This window comes from Telmatherina bonti, assembly GCF_933228915.1.
Source record: "Telmatherina bonti genome assembly, chromosome: 1".
Lineage (NCBI taxonomy): Eukaryota > Metazoa > Chordata > Actinopteri > Atheriniformes > Telmatherinidae > Telmatherina > Telmatherina bonti.
In genome coordinates this window covers 35,468,458-35,488,696 of record NC_136619.1, presented here as the reverse complement: position 1 = coordinate 35,488,696, position 20,239 = coordinate 35,468,458, and the positions used below count along the sequence as shown (strand labels likewise).

At 37.8% G+C, this 20,239-nt stretch overlaps 1 protein-coding gene across 2 annotated transcripts in view; it reads right to left on the bottom strand.

Annotated features, from left to right (window-relative positions):
- The window catches only part of tspan4a (tetraspanin 4a), a gene marked incomplete at its 5' end in the record, with an annotated part of 202,685 nt that overhangs the window by 74,887 nt on the left and 107,559 nt on the right, over window positions 1–20,239 (bottom strand). For both annotated transcript variants that reach the window (XM_079265094.1, XM_079265093.1), the window contains one exon: window positions 6,821–7,012. In XM_079265094.1, coding sequence (XP_079121220.1) covers window positions 6,821–7,012 — 192 coding nt within the window. The remainder of the gene's footprint in view (window positions 1–6,820; window positions 7,013–20,239) is intronic.

Genomic DNA, 20,239 nt, shown 5'->3' with positions numbered 1-20,239 from the left:
CTGCACCTGAAAAACAAAGAGGCCTATTGTAGTACTCTGAATATTCCTCATGACTTTGTTCTTAATGAATTTAAGACTTTTTTCTAAGATGGCACACAACAGCTGGATGCAACAGGCTCATTTATGGCAGTAAAATGAATTTTGCTTCAATAATATTCTGAGAAAGCTGTCAAATTGGCTTGAGCATGTTGAGACAGCTGTGTTTAGTTGATTATTACTGTCAAAGAGGCTGAAAAATAAACTGCAAATGTAAAAAAAAAAAAAAAAAATCCTTCTGTGAACTGCATGTGTATGAAAACAGATAAAAACTACAAAATATCCAAAAGAAAAGCAATCAATTTCTTTAATGGACATTATATTCTATTTAAAAAAAAAACAGTTTCTAATATGATCAAATATGTATTTAAAAAAAACATGGTAGAAACAATTTCAATTTCGGAGTAAGTCTCATGCTATAGGATACAAGCTAAATCCTGGAACTGAAGCCTGGTTGTTGTTCTTTCATTTTTTGTTTGGTTGTTTTCCCCTCACAGTGATGAATTATAATAAAGTAAGATGATCCCATTATAGAAGGACAAAAGCAGCCCTACTATGGATTTCCTGCGTTGCCATTATTCAAACTGAACTACCTTAGTCTGTTTGCAGCTGTGGCTTCTGGCTGCAAAAGATTTATAGAAGATCAGAATAAAGGAAAACAAAATAAGGTTATGAATATACTTTTTATTGTATAAAGATAATGGCTCACAAAGCTGCTGTCAGATGGCATTCTTTATTTATGCTGCTGAGTTTAAATCTTTTGGCCAAGGTCATTCTTTACTTTGGTAAAGGGAAAAAAAAAAAAATTTAAAACCAGCAAAGTGTGTTAAAAGTCTGTGGAGGATCTTGCTTTCGTTAAGAAAAAGAAAAGAAACTTCTTACTGTGTCTCAAAACGGACTAGCCTTAGATAAACAACGGATCATCTGAGGCTAGCTGCTGTGTTGGTTATGAAGCTCCCTCTGATTGGCTATGTAGCAATGCATGCACAAGATGGCAGGTGGTGGCGATGATGGGAAGCCAACACATCACTGCACATCTCAAACAATCTTTTGTGATCTTCATTTCTCTAAAAGCAACATTTTAAAGGCCACATGTTCACATGGAGGGAAGAAAATGAAGCGAGAATCACAGTGAAGATTTAAAAGAGCCTCAGCTCAATATGACGCTACAAAAAAAAAACACACACACACACACACAAACACAATGCACACACTAGTTTGTCTCATTTTTTTCTTTCCCTGCACCTTTCCTGCACTGTCGGTTTCCCTTATGGTATAATGTACATCCCACTGTGACACTGGGACATTAGATCTACTTGTTTGGAGTATTTTTTACCTCTTTGCCCAGAGGGTGGTACTTTAAATAGATACGGCTGGAACCTCTTGTAATCGGTGGTCCTTCATATCAACCTTATGCACAAGAACTTTAAGACACTCACCCTCACCTAATCAGACAAGTATGCACAGATAAACTGCTTATCAACTGAGTTTGGCATGTAGTGTCAAACCTGTAAGCAAACAAAAATCCATTTCACCCATTTTTAATGCCTCAAATAGATGCAATGGGATTAGACAGAATTGTCAAAGCAGATCAGTAGCAGAGTCCACTGCCAAGCCACGAGAATGCAATGTCATGCAACAACATAGATGTTCTTTAGTTTAGAAAATATAGTGACAAGTGGGCATATAGTGGGTATAAAAATGATCATATTTTGACTTTGGTTCCTCAACTCTTCAAATAAAGTAAAGAAATCCGTCGGAACATCTGTCTCCCCCGTCATGTCTTGCCAACCATCGCACATAGTTTTTAATCTCAAAAGAATCCTGCTATAATACATAAACATTTTACCATGATCATGCAGGCAGATATGAGTTTTAAAAAAATAGGACTTGCTCCATTTTTTCTTTGACCTTTATCTCCTCTTATTTCAATTTCTTTTCTGTAATGTTGACTATCTGAATCATCACACTGTACAACACAGGTACCAGAGAATATGTACAGTAATTTTTTTCCATAATTTAATCTACTTGTGAGGTCCTACTACAGATAGTAACAAATGTAATGAGGTATGTAATCACATCAGTGCATCAGAGGCTATTCAACACACATAGCTGGTCCTATAAAAGCACTCAATTCCAGTTGTGGTGAACCAGTGTCCTGCAGGTTTTTGTTCCATTACAGTTTTTGCTCGATGAGAGTTAATGAGCCACGGCTGGTCTATTTCTAACTGATGCCTACTGGGAGAAACATTAAGCTGCAGGACAGCGACTCTGGAGAACCAGAGCATGGTTCTTTTTTCTACATTGGAAATATTTCCAAGTATTTTACAGCCAAACAGTAGTTCACAGCCCATGAAGCAGTGCTACAGTCATTTGGGACTTTGGTATTTACTTTATGTTGCAATATTTACATTTATGTAAGCTATATATCTGTAGAACAGCAGTTTTATTTGCTTAAATGCAGATTTCATACTTTCTGAACATTCATTCAGCAGAGCCAAATGAAAGCTGTGCACACACAAATGGCTGGCGGGCGCATTATCTTTCTTTAGCAGCAACTGATTCCTTATCAGAGCTTTAGGGTCAACTATAAGCAAATTATTGATTTACTCATCTATGCTGTGAAAGCCACTAAGGCTCTTTTGTATGTTTATAAACCAGTAGGATCAGAGAAACAGGCATGTCAGGTGGAAAGTACAGGAACGCCTCCAAGATCAATACCTTTTGACTCTCACTGCCCTAAGCATATAAAGATACTTTATAGGTGATGGTACGCCGTGGGTCTAATCATTTTTACAGCTTTTAATTCTCAGACATGCAGTATAACCAATATGCTTTAATTTTCACTGCAGTGATCTCACCGTTCGGTCTAATTTGAGGGCAGTTTTGGTCACAGTCCCACCACACCTCCTCTGCGCCCTTCGACTTGCTCCGGTATTGACTGTCTTCACTTAATGGTGTAAAACATGAAGTTAATTACCCATTACACTCTTGAAAGTGGCATTTCTGGAGTCATTTAGCACCCTCAAATGACCTCAAATGATAATTTCACCTGAAAAGAGTAAGATATTGGAGTTGGCCTAAAACCTGGAATGATGTCATAACCAGTCTGTGTACTGCAAGTAAAGGCTGCTTTCCTATCAAAAAGTGTTTCTCTATCAGGTTTTTTACTTAAATGCAACATAAAAAATTAATCGAACATATGGCTGATTTTAATTCTGCAACAGTAAAATTCAAATGGACCCCCACATCACCATGTTCCTGTAGAGCAGGGGTCACCAACTCTGGTCCTCAACAGCTACCATCCTGCAGGTTATAATGTTTCCCTCGAACAACACACTTAAAGAAAAAAAGTTCTCTAACAACTTGTTGCAAACTTCTGCACCTGCCTGGTAATGCACCCTCGATTTAGGTCAGGTCTGCTGCAGCAGGGAAACGCAAAAATCTGCAGGATGGTGAAAGTCAAGGACCAGAACAGGTGACCCCTGCTACATCTATTTGGTAGGGACTAAGTGCCCTACACCTTAACAACATGGTAATTTAGTTGTTTGGGATATTGTGATTTTAAAATGATGTCAAAACACACAAAAATGCTCCATAAACCTTATTGGTGAACTTCACGTCTCAAAACATTTGAATGCATGTAAACAACTCTTCAGTGTTTATGTACATTGCATGATGCTATGTTCCAACAAAGTGATTAGTCACAACGATCAGAAAGATGCATCAGAACCTTGAATCAGCCACTAAATCTTCTGGTTCAGCGACAGATTGGATGTAAAGAGTCCTCTTCAGATCCTGTTTGGTGAATAAAACTTCCCTGCTGCCAGTCAGGTTTCAACTGGCCAAGTTAGGAGTTTCCTTCTAAATATGACACTGTGCATAGAAAAGATTGCAAGGTATTGCTGAAATTAATTCGAAGATTAAGAGAAAAAAAGACATTAAATTTAACTTATCAGCACCTCTGCGTACAGAAACTGGCCTGATATTGTGAACCCAACAACACAGCACATCAATACCTTGTGGCCAAAGTTTCGTTATCACATTCACACATAGAATCAATGCATTTTGAGCTCTGTCTTTGTCACAACTGGGCATGTGATAATTTTACCAAAGATGTTACCAAAAAAGTTTTGAAATCATTTATAATAGTTTCTAGATAAGTAGTAGGTAGAGCAAATTCACCAGATGAAAAGCAGTTGTGGAAATGACTGCAACCATTCAGTTCAGATCCACTTGAAGCACAGTATGCACCTCTGAGTAGAAGTCGATTTAACTAGAAGAGCAACAATAAAATCGAACAAAGACTGAAACCTAAACTTGATAAGTCTGGTGACAGAGCTTGCAGCAGAAAGGATAATATTCTAATCATGCTAATATTGCAACTACATGCCCATAAAAGTGCAACAGCACATCGAATCCTCAGCTGAGTCTGTTTCTATTGTACATTTACTTTTCATTAATACCAGGTCAGTTTTATGTGTTTCAAATATGGAGCATCAATGTGATAAACTCAAAATCAGTAATGTTTGGAAAGGATGCAGCATTATTTTCTCAGTTGATCAATCAGCAGGTAACTTTCTGTTGTTAAGGAGCCAGTTCACCATGGTTACAAGCCCCTCAAACAATCTCACAGTACTTGAAACTAAACAAATGTAGTATCCTGTACCATGTTAAAGAATTAAAATGGGTCTTTAAAAAGCTTCATTACACTGAAATAGCACCAACATTCTGTCTTGTTAACTTTGTTCAAAGGTTTCTGAAGCACCGCTGCTGAACATGAATATGGATCATACAAAAGCAGATGACTGAAAGGGTTAGACCGCATGAGTGTGAAGTTTTACATTGATATGGAAGCTAAAGATGTCTTTGAAGTCACCCAGATCACAGAGCTGCAAACGATTTTTGAACTGTGTTAATGAGTATCTAATGTTTCCATGCTACAAATTAAAAAACACACAAAAAGGAATTTGTATGTTTTACAGCAATTGAGCGCAACAGTTATACTTCAAATATCTTACAGCAATGGTGCAATGTTTGGTGTCCCTCATCGGCGATGAACATGCTAATTAGCCCTGAAATTACAGAGAAGATTTCCTTTCTCATTTCCATGAAGCTCAGGTTGCTCTGTCATTCATTAAAGCACACATGATTCGCCCACGCTCATCCTTCTGACACAGCACTGGGATCAGTCTGGTCACTGTGGGGAATATGTCATGTATTATGCTAATGATCTACACTGAGATTCATTCCCACAGAGCTCATAATTGCTTACTCCTGCTGTGCAATTTTCACAAATTAAATGCATCTTTTCCTAACTTAGAAAAGTTTTTTTTCTGATAACTGTTTTGCAGTGTCAGTGCTTATTAAGGTACTATCTGAAGCAACATATTTGTTAAAGTACTTCTATCAATATTTCATTCATTTGAACTTGATGTTGGCATGAACAAGCATATTTTCCCATTAAAAGGTTAAACTTGTAAAGACTCAGGTGCAGCAACTGCAACCACTTAAAATTCATCACGGACCACAGTTGCTGCTGCACTGCTCTTTCTTGTGCCAGTGCTTCAGTGTTAATCCCAGCAGATGGTACATACCCAAACAAATACACACTATTGGGGAAATATTTCCATGCATTAAGCTGAAAAAGAAAGTGATCATGTCTGCGGGGCTTCTGGGGTGAATGCAAGTGGTAACCCCATGAGGCCTGTTAGTTGCTGAGGTTTTCTCCTGAGTGACCACAGAGTTCCCTGTTAAACATGCAATTTGAGAAAGGAAAAAAGAAACATTTAATTGTTTCTCATTGTTGTGTAGCCTGAATTTTTATTTTGCCTCAGGATTACAACATGTCAGACCCTTTGGAGGCTTTGCTTATTTGTGTCATGTATCATCTGTCAATGGCAAGGGAGTGAATCTCATGTCCATGCTCAGGGGCAACATCCATTGCAATTTGATCTCAAGTGAGCACGACCAATAAAATAAAAATATAATGACCCAACAAATCAAATTCTTTGCTGTGTGTTTTTCAGACACAGTATTTCACTTCTAGAGACATGTACAATGATACTATATTTATTTCTTAATTTTATTTTACTTTTTATGTTTGTTTGTTTTTTTTACAAAAATATGTATAAATATGTTCTAATATTTCAATAAGAGAAGTATTCTGTAAAACACAGCAATATTGGCTCTCGGTGCTGTGTGTTTAATAAGCCTGATCTGCAGTTTCAGCTTGATGTTGCTAATGCATATCACTCCTCAATTGCCAGTAAATAAAACAACTGGCATACAATATTGAACCTATATAACAACATTTCTTACAAGCCTGAGTTTATTAGAAACTACTCCAGCATGGTGTGATTACTCAAGTGGCTTCGTCATCAAATTTGTGCTGAAATGTTTCGTTTCAGTTGGAATTTATCAATGTTTCTTTCTGTTTGATGGTTAACAGTGGAACTCATACATGTGCAATTCTGCTTCAAATAACCTCCAGATGTAAAATGAATGAATTGGTGTCAACAAGACCGGTGAAAGGCACACAGACAGCAGCTGATCGCAACGCTACACGAAAAAGCTTTTTTATTGAACCGATACTCACGTCACATCAATCAGTAGGAAATGTCTGAAAACACACAGCTGGCTGGTTGAGGATGTCAGTGCTTGCAGTTAGTGATAGCATTTGTCATGTCAATAACAAATTGTAATGTGGAATGTCATCATTGACAGCAACACAACCTTCTGGAGTCGGCAGCAGCATGACAAGCCATCCTGTAAGACAACTTACTGTCAACAGCAGAGAACGACTTTCTTTGACAGCTCCCACACACCCCAGACAGCCAATAACCATGATGATGGTCCCCACAGCGATGAGCAGGTTGGCTGCTGACAGAGAGGGAAGGGATGAGGATAGGGTGGCAAAGTTTCCCTGGGTCACAGAGAGCCAGACCCCTACCCCTAGTATGCCGCATCCTCCCAACTGCAGGGAAAACACAAACAAAAGTGGGTTAGGGGTTGTCAGTGTGTACTTGCAATGGTAAAAGGTAATCGCACAAATATGATGGTGCTGCAATAGAAATTTTATAGATTTGTGAGTTTGTAAAAAAAAAAAAAATGCAGAAATCAAAACAAAGAAATGTCCTCTCAAAAGCTCTAGAACAGTGTTTTTCAACCACTGTGTCGTGGCACAGTAGTGTGGCGTGAGAAATTAGCCAGTTTTACCTCATTGGTCTAAAAAGCTGCTCTGTGATCATCCAAACAAAGATTTGTTGAAAGATAATAAAATTCCCTCTTATTTGGTTTATTTGATTTCTATTCAAGAGGCTTTGATGAGATGAACTTTATATTAATAATATGGACTTAAAAAAGAAAAACATTTTGGTTTGTGGTGTGCCTTGTGATTTTTGAGTGAAAAAAAAGTGTAAAAAGGTTGAAAAACACTGCTCTAGAAGAGAGGCCAATGTCATGCGAATGGTCAAAATAATTTCAGAAATTTTGTGAATTGGGAAAATTTAATTAATGAACTTTTTTTTTGAGCATGCTAATTAATATTAACAAAGAAAAAAAAGTTTGAGACTGAACAATATTTCTGTTTTTCCAGTAAACAAAGCTTCAGTCAGGCGTAGCCAAGCTCAGCATAAAGACTGTAAACAGGAAAACAGAAGCAGTAATCTGCCAGCCGGCAACTGTAAAACTCACTGCTTAACATGTCATGCAAACATGTTTGCTTAATCAAACAGGCTCTTGTTGAGTCACTAATAGGCTGTGAAATGCATCTGATAATTGTATGTAACACCTAAAATCTCTTGTTTTATCAGCAGTTTAATGAGGCAGGACGAGTGATCTGCAGAAGGGTGAGACTGTTCACACCCCAGTGATCAGCTTTTATACCAATTTAAACTAATAAAAAGTATTACATCTGCTTTCTTTGATACAAAATAAAAAGACAGAAAAAGAAAAACAAGCAAAGTCTAGATGTGATGACAACTTTACAGACTTTATCTGACCGAAAAATGTGACCAAAAATGGTCGTTTGTTCATTTACAGTCGTTAACTGTTTATTTCAGTTCATTTATAGCATATTTTTGTGAACATGATATCTGATTCAAACATTTGCTTGCACTTTTCCAAGCATGTAAACAGCCACAGTCACCAACTTTGTTGTACTTTAACATAAAAAAGGAAAATAAAGGAATCGACTCTTCCCATTTCCAGCTGCAGTGTGGTTATAATCAGTGCACTGGGATCATCCGTTCGTCCCAATAACAACCTTGCAGACTACTTACAACAGTAAGCTGCCGTGTTTGACTGTCCCACAGGCTGTGGTGGACCACAGCTGTTTCTAAGCCTGAATTTCTGAGAGAGATAGCAATTAATTTTGACTGAACTCCAAGTGAGAGACGCAGCGGGAATGAGTGAGCTGCCAGCCACTTACAAGCAGTGATCTGTTATGACTTATTTTATCTGGCTGATGCCCCTGACAATGTCAAATACTTCATTTGATGGTACAGCTCAAGGTAACTCGATTCTACGTGCTTTTTATTCCGTTTTCCACTGCTGACAAAAAGCCCTCAGTGTTGATAGAATCATCTGCTCATCATTGCATTGTCATGTGAAGGACACAAAATGTTCCTGCATTTATTTTTTAGAATAGGCTCCATGTTTGCATGCTACACAACTAATAACCCTGAATCACATGTATGAATCTGTACGCAGGACTTTAAAATGTTGTCCTGTTGCATTCAGCCTGAGTTTATCTCCTCAGAAAACATGTACATGTGCCAGGAGGACTTCACACTGCTGGATCAACTTACATTCATTCATTTTTAACAGCAAACTATGAGGACTCGCTCATCTATCAGAGGTCTGCAGTATTTTTGCAAACCCATTCCAACAGGCTATCAGGCCCTCTTACATGTAGTTTTAGTTGTAGTAAAGAAATCATTTAGAAGAAATGAGAGAATTACCTGCTAATAAAGAAAGAATATTAATAAGAATAAATGCGCCAAGCCAAAACTGTCTGTGACACCACATATAAGAACACAACCAACCATTGTGTGGTTTTAAAAGTTATTGTAGGGCTGTGCTCCCTCTTAGCCATCTCCAGTGAAGACAAAAAACAGTTGTTAGTTAGGTTTTTCTTTTGAAAGAAGGTGAAAAGCAGCTTTAATTTTCTGCACAGCCCAAATGTGTGAAATGAGGTCTGCAATGACAAAGACAAAGCTCTAAGTTCATTTACGTGTCTAATTTCAGTGCAATATACTATAAACACAATAAAACCCCCATTTACTTTAATCTTTGTGGATTTTATTTTACATTTCGCACATAAAATCAGTATACTGTAGGGCTGTGACGATGTGCTTTTCTCCCGATTCGATTCCGATTTTTTTGGGTGCCGATTAGATTTAAATTGCGATTCTCAAAATTCTTCAATATTGATGATTTTTGTAGATTAAAAACATTTTTTTTTTTTTTTTTATAAAACTTCTTTTTGCTCGTAATTTTTCTTGATTTCAGTTGGGAAAAAAACAACACAGTAGCCAGATTATCATTCTGCTGCTATAATGCCCAAGAAGACAAGTAAAAAGAGCAATAAAAACAATGAAAATGACAAAAAAAATTATAGTGGATTATTTTATTTATTTTTTAAAAAAAACATTTTTTTTAACAAAAAATTAATTTTAAAATTGTGAAGAAAAAAATCCCGATTTCCGATTTTTCGAATCGGTTTTCCCACCCCTAGTATGCTGTGACAATCACTTTATGCCACAGCTGTAAAATACTTGTACATACTGCAGATAATATATACTTTGCACTTGTTGCTTATTGCACTCTGGTTAGATGCCAACTGCGTTTTGTTGCATTGTACTTGTACACGTGTAATGACAATAAAGTTGAATTTAATCAAATCTAATCAAGTCATCTCATGTGTAATTTTTGACATGCTGAATGACAGTGTGCAGCTAAGATCATGTTTCAGACTAGTCGCTTAGTTGAATATGCATAAAGCCAGTGCAGGATGTACAAGAAGAAATACATACCAGCAGGGTGGAATAATATAGCTGCAGGTGCACACCCTCAGTTCGACTCAGCATGATGCGTTTAGTTAAAAGTCACTATTTAACTTGTTGGAAGCAAAGCTCCAGAGGAACAATTTGGGAAAATACTTACAGGTCTTCTAAGTAAACACAATGTTTGAAAAGCCGTTTGCAATAAATCCTCTTCATCTATGAAAGACATCTTGAGTGTTTGGGGATTTGGATGCAGAACTCGCCAACAGTGAGTCTCTGTGAAGCACCAGGCCCTGTGCGCTGACATATTTCACACGACTCATGCAGCTTTCCCAGTGGCTACACTGCAGACTCATTTGACGTAGATCGTAGCAGCTACAGCCGTGGTATGGATGGATGCATGCATGGATGAACTCAGTAACCAGCACAGGTTTTTAGTTTTTTTCTTATTTTTCTTTTTACCCTTGAACCAAATTGTTTTTTGCCCTCAGCAGCAACAAATTGTGTTGTGCAGAATAAAGGTTTCCATATCTATAGGAGGCATCTATCACTCCCATACTATAATATGACCACTTGCCCAAAGGCAATAAGATTTACATAACTAAATACAGGATTATTGTTTCTCCCCCTCTTTACTTTCTATTTCCAGCTGAAGCTCAAGATCTTATCTAATGAGCTCTTAAGCTGGAAGTAGGGCAAAGTGGAAAGAAAAATCAAATCAAGCTCGTTGCTCTTACCAATCTACCACAGCATGGAGATTCAGCAGCTTGCAAATTCCAGGTCTTTGGTTTACTGCTGTGCACAATGAGCCATTATTATGTGCCTAAACAGACTCTATGAGACTATGAGATGACTGTAGAGACGTAGTTAGTGGACATGTCCAGATAATAGCCAGAGGCAAAGACGATGATCGTGTGTATTCTCTAATGAAGAGTAGCAGTACTGAGAAGGATAAATCATAAAAGGTGTAGGTTAACATTTCAAGTTAACCTTCTCACTTGGGAAGAGGATCTAAATGTGGGAGTAATGTACTTTTTCTCAAATTAGACTTATCAAAGATTCAGATATTCAGCAATGGCAGGACAGAAAAAAAGGATTTAATGGTTAAACAATATTTGAGACAGCAGCACGTCACGGCTGGAATATACCAGTGTTCTTTAGGTTACATTAGCCATGCAAGAGCATTGCATCACTGAAACATTGTGCAAATTTAATACAAACATGAATGTTCATATATTAATATGTTACTGTTTCCTTTCTGGCTTTTCCCCCTAAAGGGGTCGCCATGGCGAGTCATGGGTATCCGACTACCGACCCGGAACAGAAGCCTTTAGTTGTACTTTGGCACGTTTTTACTGCGGATGCCCTTCCTGACACAACTCACTGAATTTAACTTGTCTCAGAGAACATTTGTGTCCCACCTGGAGCTGCAGTGTAGGGAAGCAGGACTTGAACCGCCGACCTTTAAGTCAGCTGGCTGTACCATCTGAGCCACTGCCATCCCCAATGTTAATAAATTAGTAATCATTCATTCATTATCTGAACCGCTTTATCCGCTGGGGAACTTCAGCCAATCCCAGCAACCTTCAGGTGAGATGCAGAGTACACCCTGGATGGGTCACCAGTCCATCGCACGGCCACACAGAGACAAACAACCACTCACACTCACTCCTAGGGACAACTTAGATCACAGGTGTCAAACTCCAGTCCTCGAGGGCCGGTATCCTGCAGGTTTTTGTTGTCTCCAAGCTTCAACACACCTGATCAAAATTCACCAATAAGTTGACAAGAAGCTGCTGGATCCATTTGATTTGAATCAGCTGTGTTGGTAGAGAGAAACAACAAAAACCTGCCGGATACCGGCCCTTGAGGACTGGAGTTTGACACCCCTGACTTAGATCAACCAATTAACCTAACATACATGTCTTGGATCTTGGGAGGAAGCCGGAGTACTCGGACAGAACCCACACATACAGAGAGAGAACATACAAACTCCACACAGAAAGACCATCAACTTTTTCAGCTGCATCCCTGCAATGGACATGAAGTTGTCAGCATGAGTCTTTCTGTTATCACTTCCCTGGAAAAGGTTTTTTAAGGCAGATTTTCATGGGGTTGAAGCAACATATTTTGATATGCGCTCTCTGTCTGCTAGTGTGAGCATACACACCTGCATGTGAACATCGAGGTGGAACTCCACCACGTGAAATACAGAAGGCATGTAGTGAGAAATAACATGCTGTGGTGTAAATATGATACATAACTTCACACTGTTTAGTTTTTACTATTAGGAAAAAATATAAGCCTGATCTAAAAGTACAGTAAACTTTAGGCTAAAGTGATTTGGCCACAGGTATCATCTTGCAATTAAGTGAATCTGTTCAATCTAAACATTTTGTTAGAATAAACAGCAGTTAATAGTTTGATCTTATTTCATGTGGTGACCCTCCATCGCATGTAGAAACTAGGAAAGGAGAGCAAACATCCACCAAGCACAATATTAAAGAATCCTTTATAAAATTCCTGGATCCAAACAGTGAACCGGATCAGAACCAATATTAAATCACTTCTTCCTTTTCACATTTCCAACAACTCCTGAAATCCGTCCATAACTTTTTGAGTTACCTTGAACACGAACAGACAGATGAACGGTGGGTAAAACTAAACCTCCTTGGCAGAAGTACATATCTATGTCTGCATAGACATTAAATTAAATCTCAAATTTAAAAGATTAAATCGCAAACTAAATCACAATATTTGTCATATTTCTTTATATATTTCTTTCAAAATCATTCAAATGTGAAAATCTAATAATAATGTAGTGTATGATCTGAAAAAGAAGAATGATATAAATGCAACCAGAACATTTTAACAAAACAAACAAAAAATTATGGACACTTTTTTTTTTAAATACTTTTCTCCACTAAAAGTAATCTGATGCACAGAAAAGCTTGAAATTTTCACAACTGAAACATCTGTAATCTGCAGACAGATGTTGTCATTCTCATTGGTGCAGCCATGAATCATTTCAGTAGAATTCTGTGTGAAATACCTTTTTTAAATGTAGGACTGTGGTATTGGATTTTTTAATGAAATCATCATCCAGAATACGATATTGTTTGAGCAGTTAGTTAAAAACAACAAAAAACAAACTCCAAAGCTCCAAACAGCTTTTACATGCAATTTTACTTTCACCCTGATCACAATAGGTCCTGATTAGCACCCATCCCCAAAACCAGCTGCCTAAATCTTCTCAGCCTCTCAGATTTGCTGTGTTTAAATTGATGCAGCCATCTGGACCGCCTCCCCATCTCACAGCAGGCCTTTTGTATCTGAAACAGAATCTGGCTGCTGATTAGACCTTAGACTGTGACTGTGTTCCCACCATACAGAGTCTTTGAACTAAACTTCCTTTAAACATAAAAAAGAAAAGACAAACTTTGGACAGTGCAGCTGAAATATTTACACAGAAGTATCAGTTTGATGATGTTGTGGTTAATGTCTAATAATTTACTGTGGATCTCATGGGGGTTTTTTTTATGTTTAGCCTAACAGGTGAATTTCCTTTGTGGAGAATTAGAGTTTTTAATGGGTATCGCAGCAAAGACTCGCTGTCTGAATTCACGTGCTTCATGTGTTACGTCCATGTGGTACTTTGAAGTGTGAATCATATGTGCAGTTGGACCCTCAAGGGGGGTTTCTTGTCCTTCAATATTCCCTCATGGTAATGGCCTGATGGGAAGGTTTGAAGGATAAGAGGAGAATGAACTCAACAAGGAAAAGAGATCAGACATTGGATAACTGACAGCATTGTTGCTTGTTTGTTTAAAAAAAAAAAAAAAAAAAAGACATCTCCTCATGTATTAGTCATTTAACTAGATAACAGATCATTTGAAATTGTAAGCTGTGTCCACATCAAAATGCCAAACTTTACAAGTGGAGCGACACATTTTTGTGATGAGTAAGGCTTCGTCTGATGGAAATTCAATCTCATGCAAATCAAAGTGATTGGACTTAAAAATAATTGACTAAATAAGTATCGCTGAAAGGAGAAAGCTTAGGGGAGTTTTATTTTAAAAAATGCCTTATTTTCTAACATTTAGAAAAGAAAACAACCTCTCTCTTATCAGAATGAATTGCCAAATTATTTCCTGAAAGCAATTTGCAATTTTATCCTGTTTCACCAGCTTCAGAAAGAAATCAGAAGTTCTGATCAGTTGCTATCAGGAAGCTCAGCACATCATCGTCATCGTCATCGTCATTGCAGGTGGTAATAGCGTAATGCGTTTGGAAGATAACATGGTTAGAGGAAACTATCATTGCCTGTATGAGGCAAAAAAAAGCTATTTTTTCCAGGGACGAAACTGACTTCCCCTTTTGCTTGCAGTAATAAGAGTCAGAGGTGCCGCTGATGGTATGAAGTTTGACGCTTGAGTGTACTGAAATGACTCATGCTGACATTTTTCCGGGGAGGATATTTATTCTTTTGGCTTGGTCCTCACCAGCAAATCCGTTCTTATTCCCAAAGCGGCAGATGCTGTCATTTTGTGAAAGCTGAGGTCGTCTCTGCACAGGTGCGTGACGCCCCAGCTTGCTTCAGGCCAACTTTTAAGTGAGGGAAAGATAATAGTTGAGCTTCAAGTACTCCATTCTGTAACATTAACTCTGCAGGTTTATAAAAAAAGATGCTTAAGGCTTCCCAGTGGTTACAGATTGATGCCACAGAGACTTCTGCAGAAGCGACACTGTGTGCACTCTGACTTTCTCCACAAGCCCATCACGTAATGTCACGATTGCTATTTGGTGCAAAGTCTTGTTGTAAGTATTGAGAAAGTTGTTTTTTTCTAATACTTGAGGGTTTTTGCAAACACGGAGTCATTTTAAATGCTGAAAAACAACATGAAGAGATTTAAGTGAGAAGCTGTGCCGAGTTGTGTTTTTAATTAATTAAAGCAACAGTTTCTTTTATCAGGGGTATTTTTTATGTTAGTTGAGGCAGCTTTGAGTTGATTCTCAAAATTTACACCCTAAATAGATCATAAAAGGTTAGATTTTGAACAGAAAATGGAAAGGTGATAAGTTCTGTAAGATTGTACAGACCCAAAGATGAGTTGATTAAATGTATTTTCAACATATTTGTCAAAATGCAACCCCCATATGTCACTGGTATAAATACAGAGAAACCTGGGCGAATACGACAGGGCTGCAAGTGAAAAGAAATCTGCTGCCATGTGGCTTCACATTGTGCCTGAAGCAAACTGCTCAAAAATATGTAACACATAAAAAAGTTCACCACTGGTGTAAAAACAAAATTCTTGAATAAGCCAGGCTGGAAAAAAAAAGTTTTCATATGCAAATCGAGTAAAGTTATGTAGAAGTCACTGGAAGTGCAGAAACTTTCCAGTTGAGTACTGGAAGCATATTTTCGATGTAATAATGTCAGGTTAAAGCTGAGCATTTAGATTTTTAGCAACATGTAGCTGAAAAGGGCAACCCAGTGGATGTTTCTGAAGAGATTCCACTTTATTGGTCGATGAGGGAGGGAAAAAAACCCAAAACATTAAATGATTTTTCCACAATCTCTATTCAATGTGTGCAGAAATGGGATGTTTTAGCACTAATGCATCGAGAAAAGTGGAGCCTGCGCTGCAAGTCTCTCTCGGCTCTGGCCCCAATGCCTGCAGCAGTTTCCCTCTGTAAAGTGAGATGCCACTAATAAGCCGTGTGCCACTTATATGGCATTTATTTTCTGGGGAGATCTCCCCTGTTGGAGCTTCTTCTGCCAACCAGAACTCCATGGAGCCAAGTAGAAATCATGTTTGTCAGTGGACATTTGGTTTTCTATTGTACAGTTGAAGAATATCTTATGTATGTGAGCTGAAAAGTCCACGGTGAGAACAGCAGATTATTCTGGGTGTTATTGAGTCCCCAGACAAATAATGCCCCCTGCTGCAGAATGAAGGTCCTGAAGCAGTCACATGTTTGGTCACTGAGCCATTTAAGAAATGACTCTCTCTATGTAGGACTGTATATAGGACACCACACTTAGGCAAAGATGACTCTATTTTAGTGTACTTAATAAGGGGCTGTCTTGTATTATGTTTACACCAGCAGTGTGCATGGTTTAAAGACTCTTGCACAGCTCAGAGTTCTTCACAAGCCCATAACACCATCCCACCACATCTGTTGGATGAAACGCTTTTATCTCATCTCAAGTGAATGTATGAAAGTGACTGGCTGGATAGCAGATCTTCTGACAAAGATGTTGCAGTGTTTAAGGGTAAACTGCATTCTTAGTGATGCTCTTTTCATCTGCCAGCTCTCCTGAGGGCTCTGCACTCACTCCTTTTTCATACACAAACCACTGTCGTAGTCAGCAGGGAAACTGTATTCACATGAAGTTAGCTGATCATTCAGGAGTTCTTACTCCGCTGTGGGATGCAGAGGAAGTCTTTTTTTTCTGCTGTTTGAGAAATGGAAAACAATAACAAATTATTTTAAAGGTTTTTAACACTTTCAGTTTGATTCAATTGAAGGTCAGTACCATCCCTGTCAGTGGTGTCACTTCTGGAGGAGTGTGAAATTGGGAGTGGGAAGAAATCATTTTTTTAACGCACTATAATGTGGACATGGATGTTTTTCAATCAATCTACAACTTATGATGAAATGAATTTTTTAAATGTTAATCATTAAAACATTGTTGAGGCTTGCAGAAGACTGAAACTGTAGAGGTACTACCCAGGCACATATCAGATATGAGGAGTGGCACTCTGCGTTAAAAGCTAGCTAGAAGGAAAGATTGAGGGAAAAGAACCTGGACATGAGCCATCAAATGCAAGGTGTATTCAACTAAACTAAAGTATACTGGCCTACGTTGGACTGCTAACCTGTCCAGTGTGTACCCCGCCTCTTGCCAGCTAATTCTGGGATAGGCTCCTGCTTGGAATCCTACCCTTTTGAAATAGGTGATATAGAAAATAACTTAAGATATTTTGGGACAGTGATGAATAAGAAAACTGTTGCATGTTTTTACTCAGAGAGGGAAGAAAAAAAAACCTGGTTGGAGCTGCTGCAAACCAGAAACATGTCAAGCAAGCAATGGCAAAATTTCTGCCCTACTTGGAAAAGACAAAACAAACCTTATTGCACATTTTCTTGCCATGGATTTGCATCTTAATTCAGTCTTTAAGAAACGGGACTTTCACATTTTTCTAAGCTTTGGAGTCGAGATCCAACATCTTGAAGATATTTTACTGATGCCTCGGTTCCCAGAGTTTACAACAAAAACCAAAATCAAAGTCAGGGAATTACAGAAGGAAGTAGGTTGGATAGCTCTAATGTGATGCATGGCCATCCTTCGCTGCAGCATCTTCTGTCACCGTAGCTGCACATTATATCACCGATGAGTGGCAGCTAGCATCTCATGTGCATTTTATTAGAGCCCCGCATCGATTTACTGCAAGAAAGCTGCGACAGGCATATTTTCTCCTATGGTTCTTTGCACCTCTGGAAGACATGCTGGCATATTCAACCTTCACGATGTATTACTAAGCCCCTTCCATTTGTTTTTATCAATAATAGATATTGAAAATACATTTATCATGGAGAATAATGAATACTATGCTTTTAAAAAATGTGTAAGCAGTCACACAGTGAAGAAAAAGATGTCTTGATAATCACTTCTCAGCCATCTGGACTGGAATCAAATACAGTTGCAATGTATCTAAAGATTTTCCCCCCTAAAGAGATCATCTGAGACCTACTGAGGGTCTAAAGTGGTCATCAAATGCAGGAGCAAATCAAAAAGTGCTATTTTTACTGTATGCATGACCGAGTCTTGGTGTGTTCATATAGTATGTAACATTTGGAGAAATATTTACGGTAAATAATTCAAGACTTGATATCTTATTAATGTTTAAGCAGGAAGGAAAAAATGAAAGCAAATAAATGCTAATAATGTCTGTTTTTGCTGAAAGTGTTGTGTATTTCCAAATAAGCCATTGAGCAAACAGGAAACTGTTCCTCTCCGCAGGCTGTTTTCTGCCTTCAGATTGGGGATTTAAAGATGCAAAACAAACTGCTCCTTGTTGCTAAGGAAAGCACAAACACCAAACTTCCCTCTAGCACCTTCCTTACTGGTTTTCACAACCCTACGGTGGAAAGAGACTCTTAAACCCATGCAGCTTGCTGCTCATTAGATAGCTGTCACCACCAAAATATACTGCTAATTAGAGCTGCTAATTAAATTATGGCACAGTAAGTCTTTAAGCAAATGTGGCTGAACATGTGTTACCAATATGAATTTGGTGGTTTAAAAAATGTGCATATTTTCTTGCTTCCTTCCCTTTTACATCACAAGTTATTTGAAAAGACATTTTAATTCAGTCGACCAAATTAAATGAATCCATCGAAGTTTTCATTGTAGTAATCTCAAGGATGCACTAGTCCAACATACTTATCAGTTTATGTTGACAAACATATTTATGCAAGCAGGAGTACGGCTGCATTTTCTGGGAGTAAGGGAAGCACAGCCCCACATGGCTGAAACCTAAATCAAAAAGTCAATAATAAAGCACCGGGATGCGTTAATGTCATATCAATCTGGATTTCAGCAGGAGTTAGACTGTTATGCTCCAATCATCGGTGTGAACAAAGTAGCTCCAGTTTTCCATCTTAACCCTTTCATGCATCAAATATTAAAAGACAGTGCCACATGTTTAAGTGTAGTAATTTACTTCTACAAGCATAAATAATGATTCTTTCCATATTTACCAATTATATTCTGTTTTTATTTACTTTGGTTTTTTCAACTTAAAATATATACTAAATATTATGGTATATTTCATCCATCCATCTATTTTCTTTACAGCTTAGTCCGATTAGGACTAGTGTGAAAGGATGGTATATGGTATATTCATTTAGTACAAATATTCTAAACATATATTTCTTTCCCTGTACATAGGAAAATTTGATAATAATTACATTGTATACATGTTAAATAATATACTTATGTATTCTACAGTGAATTGCAAAGTACTGGATGGGTCACAGATGTCATATACCAATCCCACAAATAAATATACAAAAAAATAAAAACAGTTTTAAAGCCTTTTAAAGGCATCCACTGTAATGACTACAAATGCATGCAAGACCTAATATTTATCTGATTTGTCTGACACTAAGATCACGAAGAAATTTTTTTTACATTTTTGTACTCAGCATTTTAAAGGCAGTCTAGCTAGATTTATATTCATCTTAAACAAACTTTACAGGACAAGCGACTTTATTTTTCTAATGGTTGCTATGCAATAGGAGGTCATGACATGTGACGCGACCATTTTTTCCGTATTTAGTTAAACTTTATAGCAATGAAAATATTTGTTACTATACATGTACACTGTGAACATTGAGGTAAACACAAATTTATAGAGAAATTCATAGAGGGAAAAACCTCATCCCACAGACTTTAGATTTGCTTTGTCAGATCACTGCAGTTCGTGGCACTAAGATGAGAGGCCCGGTTGTTTATATTTTTTCCATCACTTTGACAGCATAAAAACCCCACAGGAATAAAATCTACTGCAGAAGGTTTGCTTTTCATTGTGCCATGTGTGTTTTATTTTGAGGACTGATTCTTCAGGTGGCCCCTGTTGCCCCTGCAATGTGCCACTGTTTGCAAACTATGACTGTATTTCACCAAAATGTCTTTTTGATATTAAATGATTAAAATTGTTGCTCGTTGGCACATAATTAAAAGTTTGTAAGACTGGTTGTGCGATAAAAGGGGCCGGACATACATTGTTCAGTGTGACCTGTTAATGTGGTTTCACAATAAGTATCAAAATTGTGTGAATATTTATATTTTCTCCTTGTTTTCTGTTGCTCTGCAATAAAAAATGTGAAGCAGCTAAGAAAAGATCTAGCACCTTCAAATGTGACATCATGCTCCTTACAAGCTGTACTGGTTTGTCATGGTGAGGAGAGAGAGGGGCCAATCTTCCAGATGATCCATGTTCCAACTCTTATAAGGTGTTGCAACTGAAAGACTGATATTGCCAATTCAGGTGGGTGAAATGTGAAAATGAGCTCAGCCACCACAAAATTATCTGATATTTTTCTAAAGATGTTGGGCTGTCAGCTGAACCTACACAGAAAGTAAAAGTGAGGGTAAACCTGCTCCCTGGACAATAATGAAA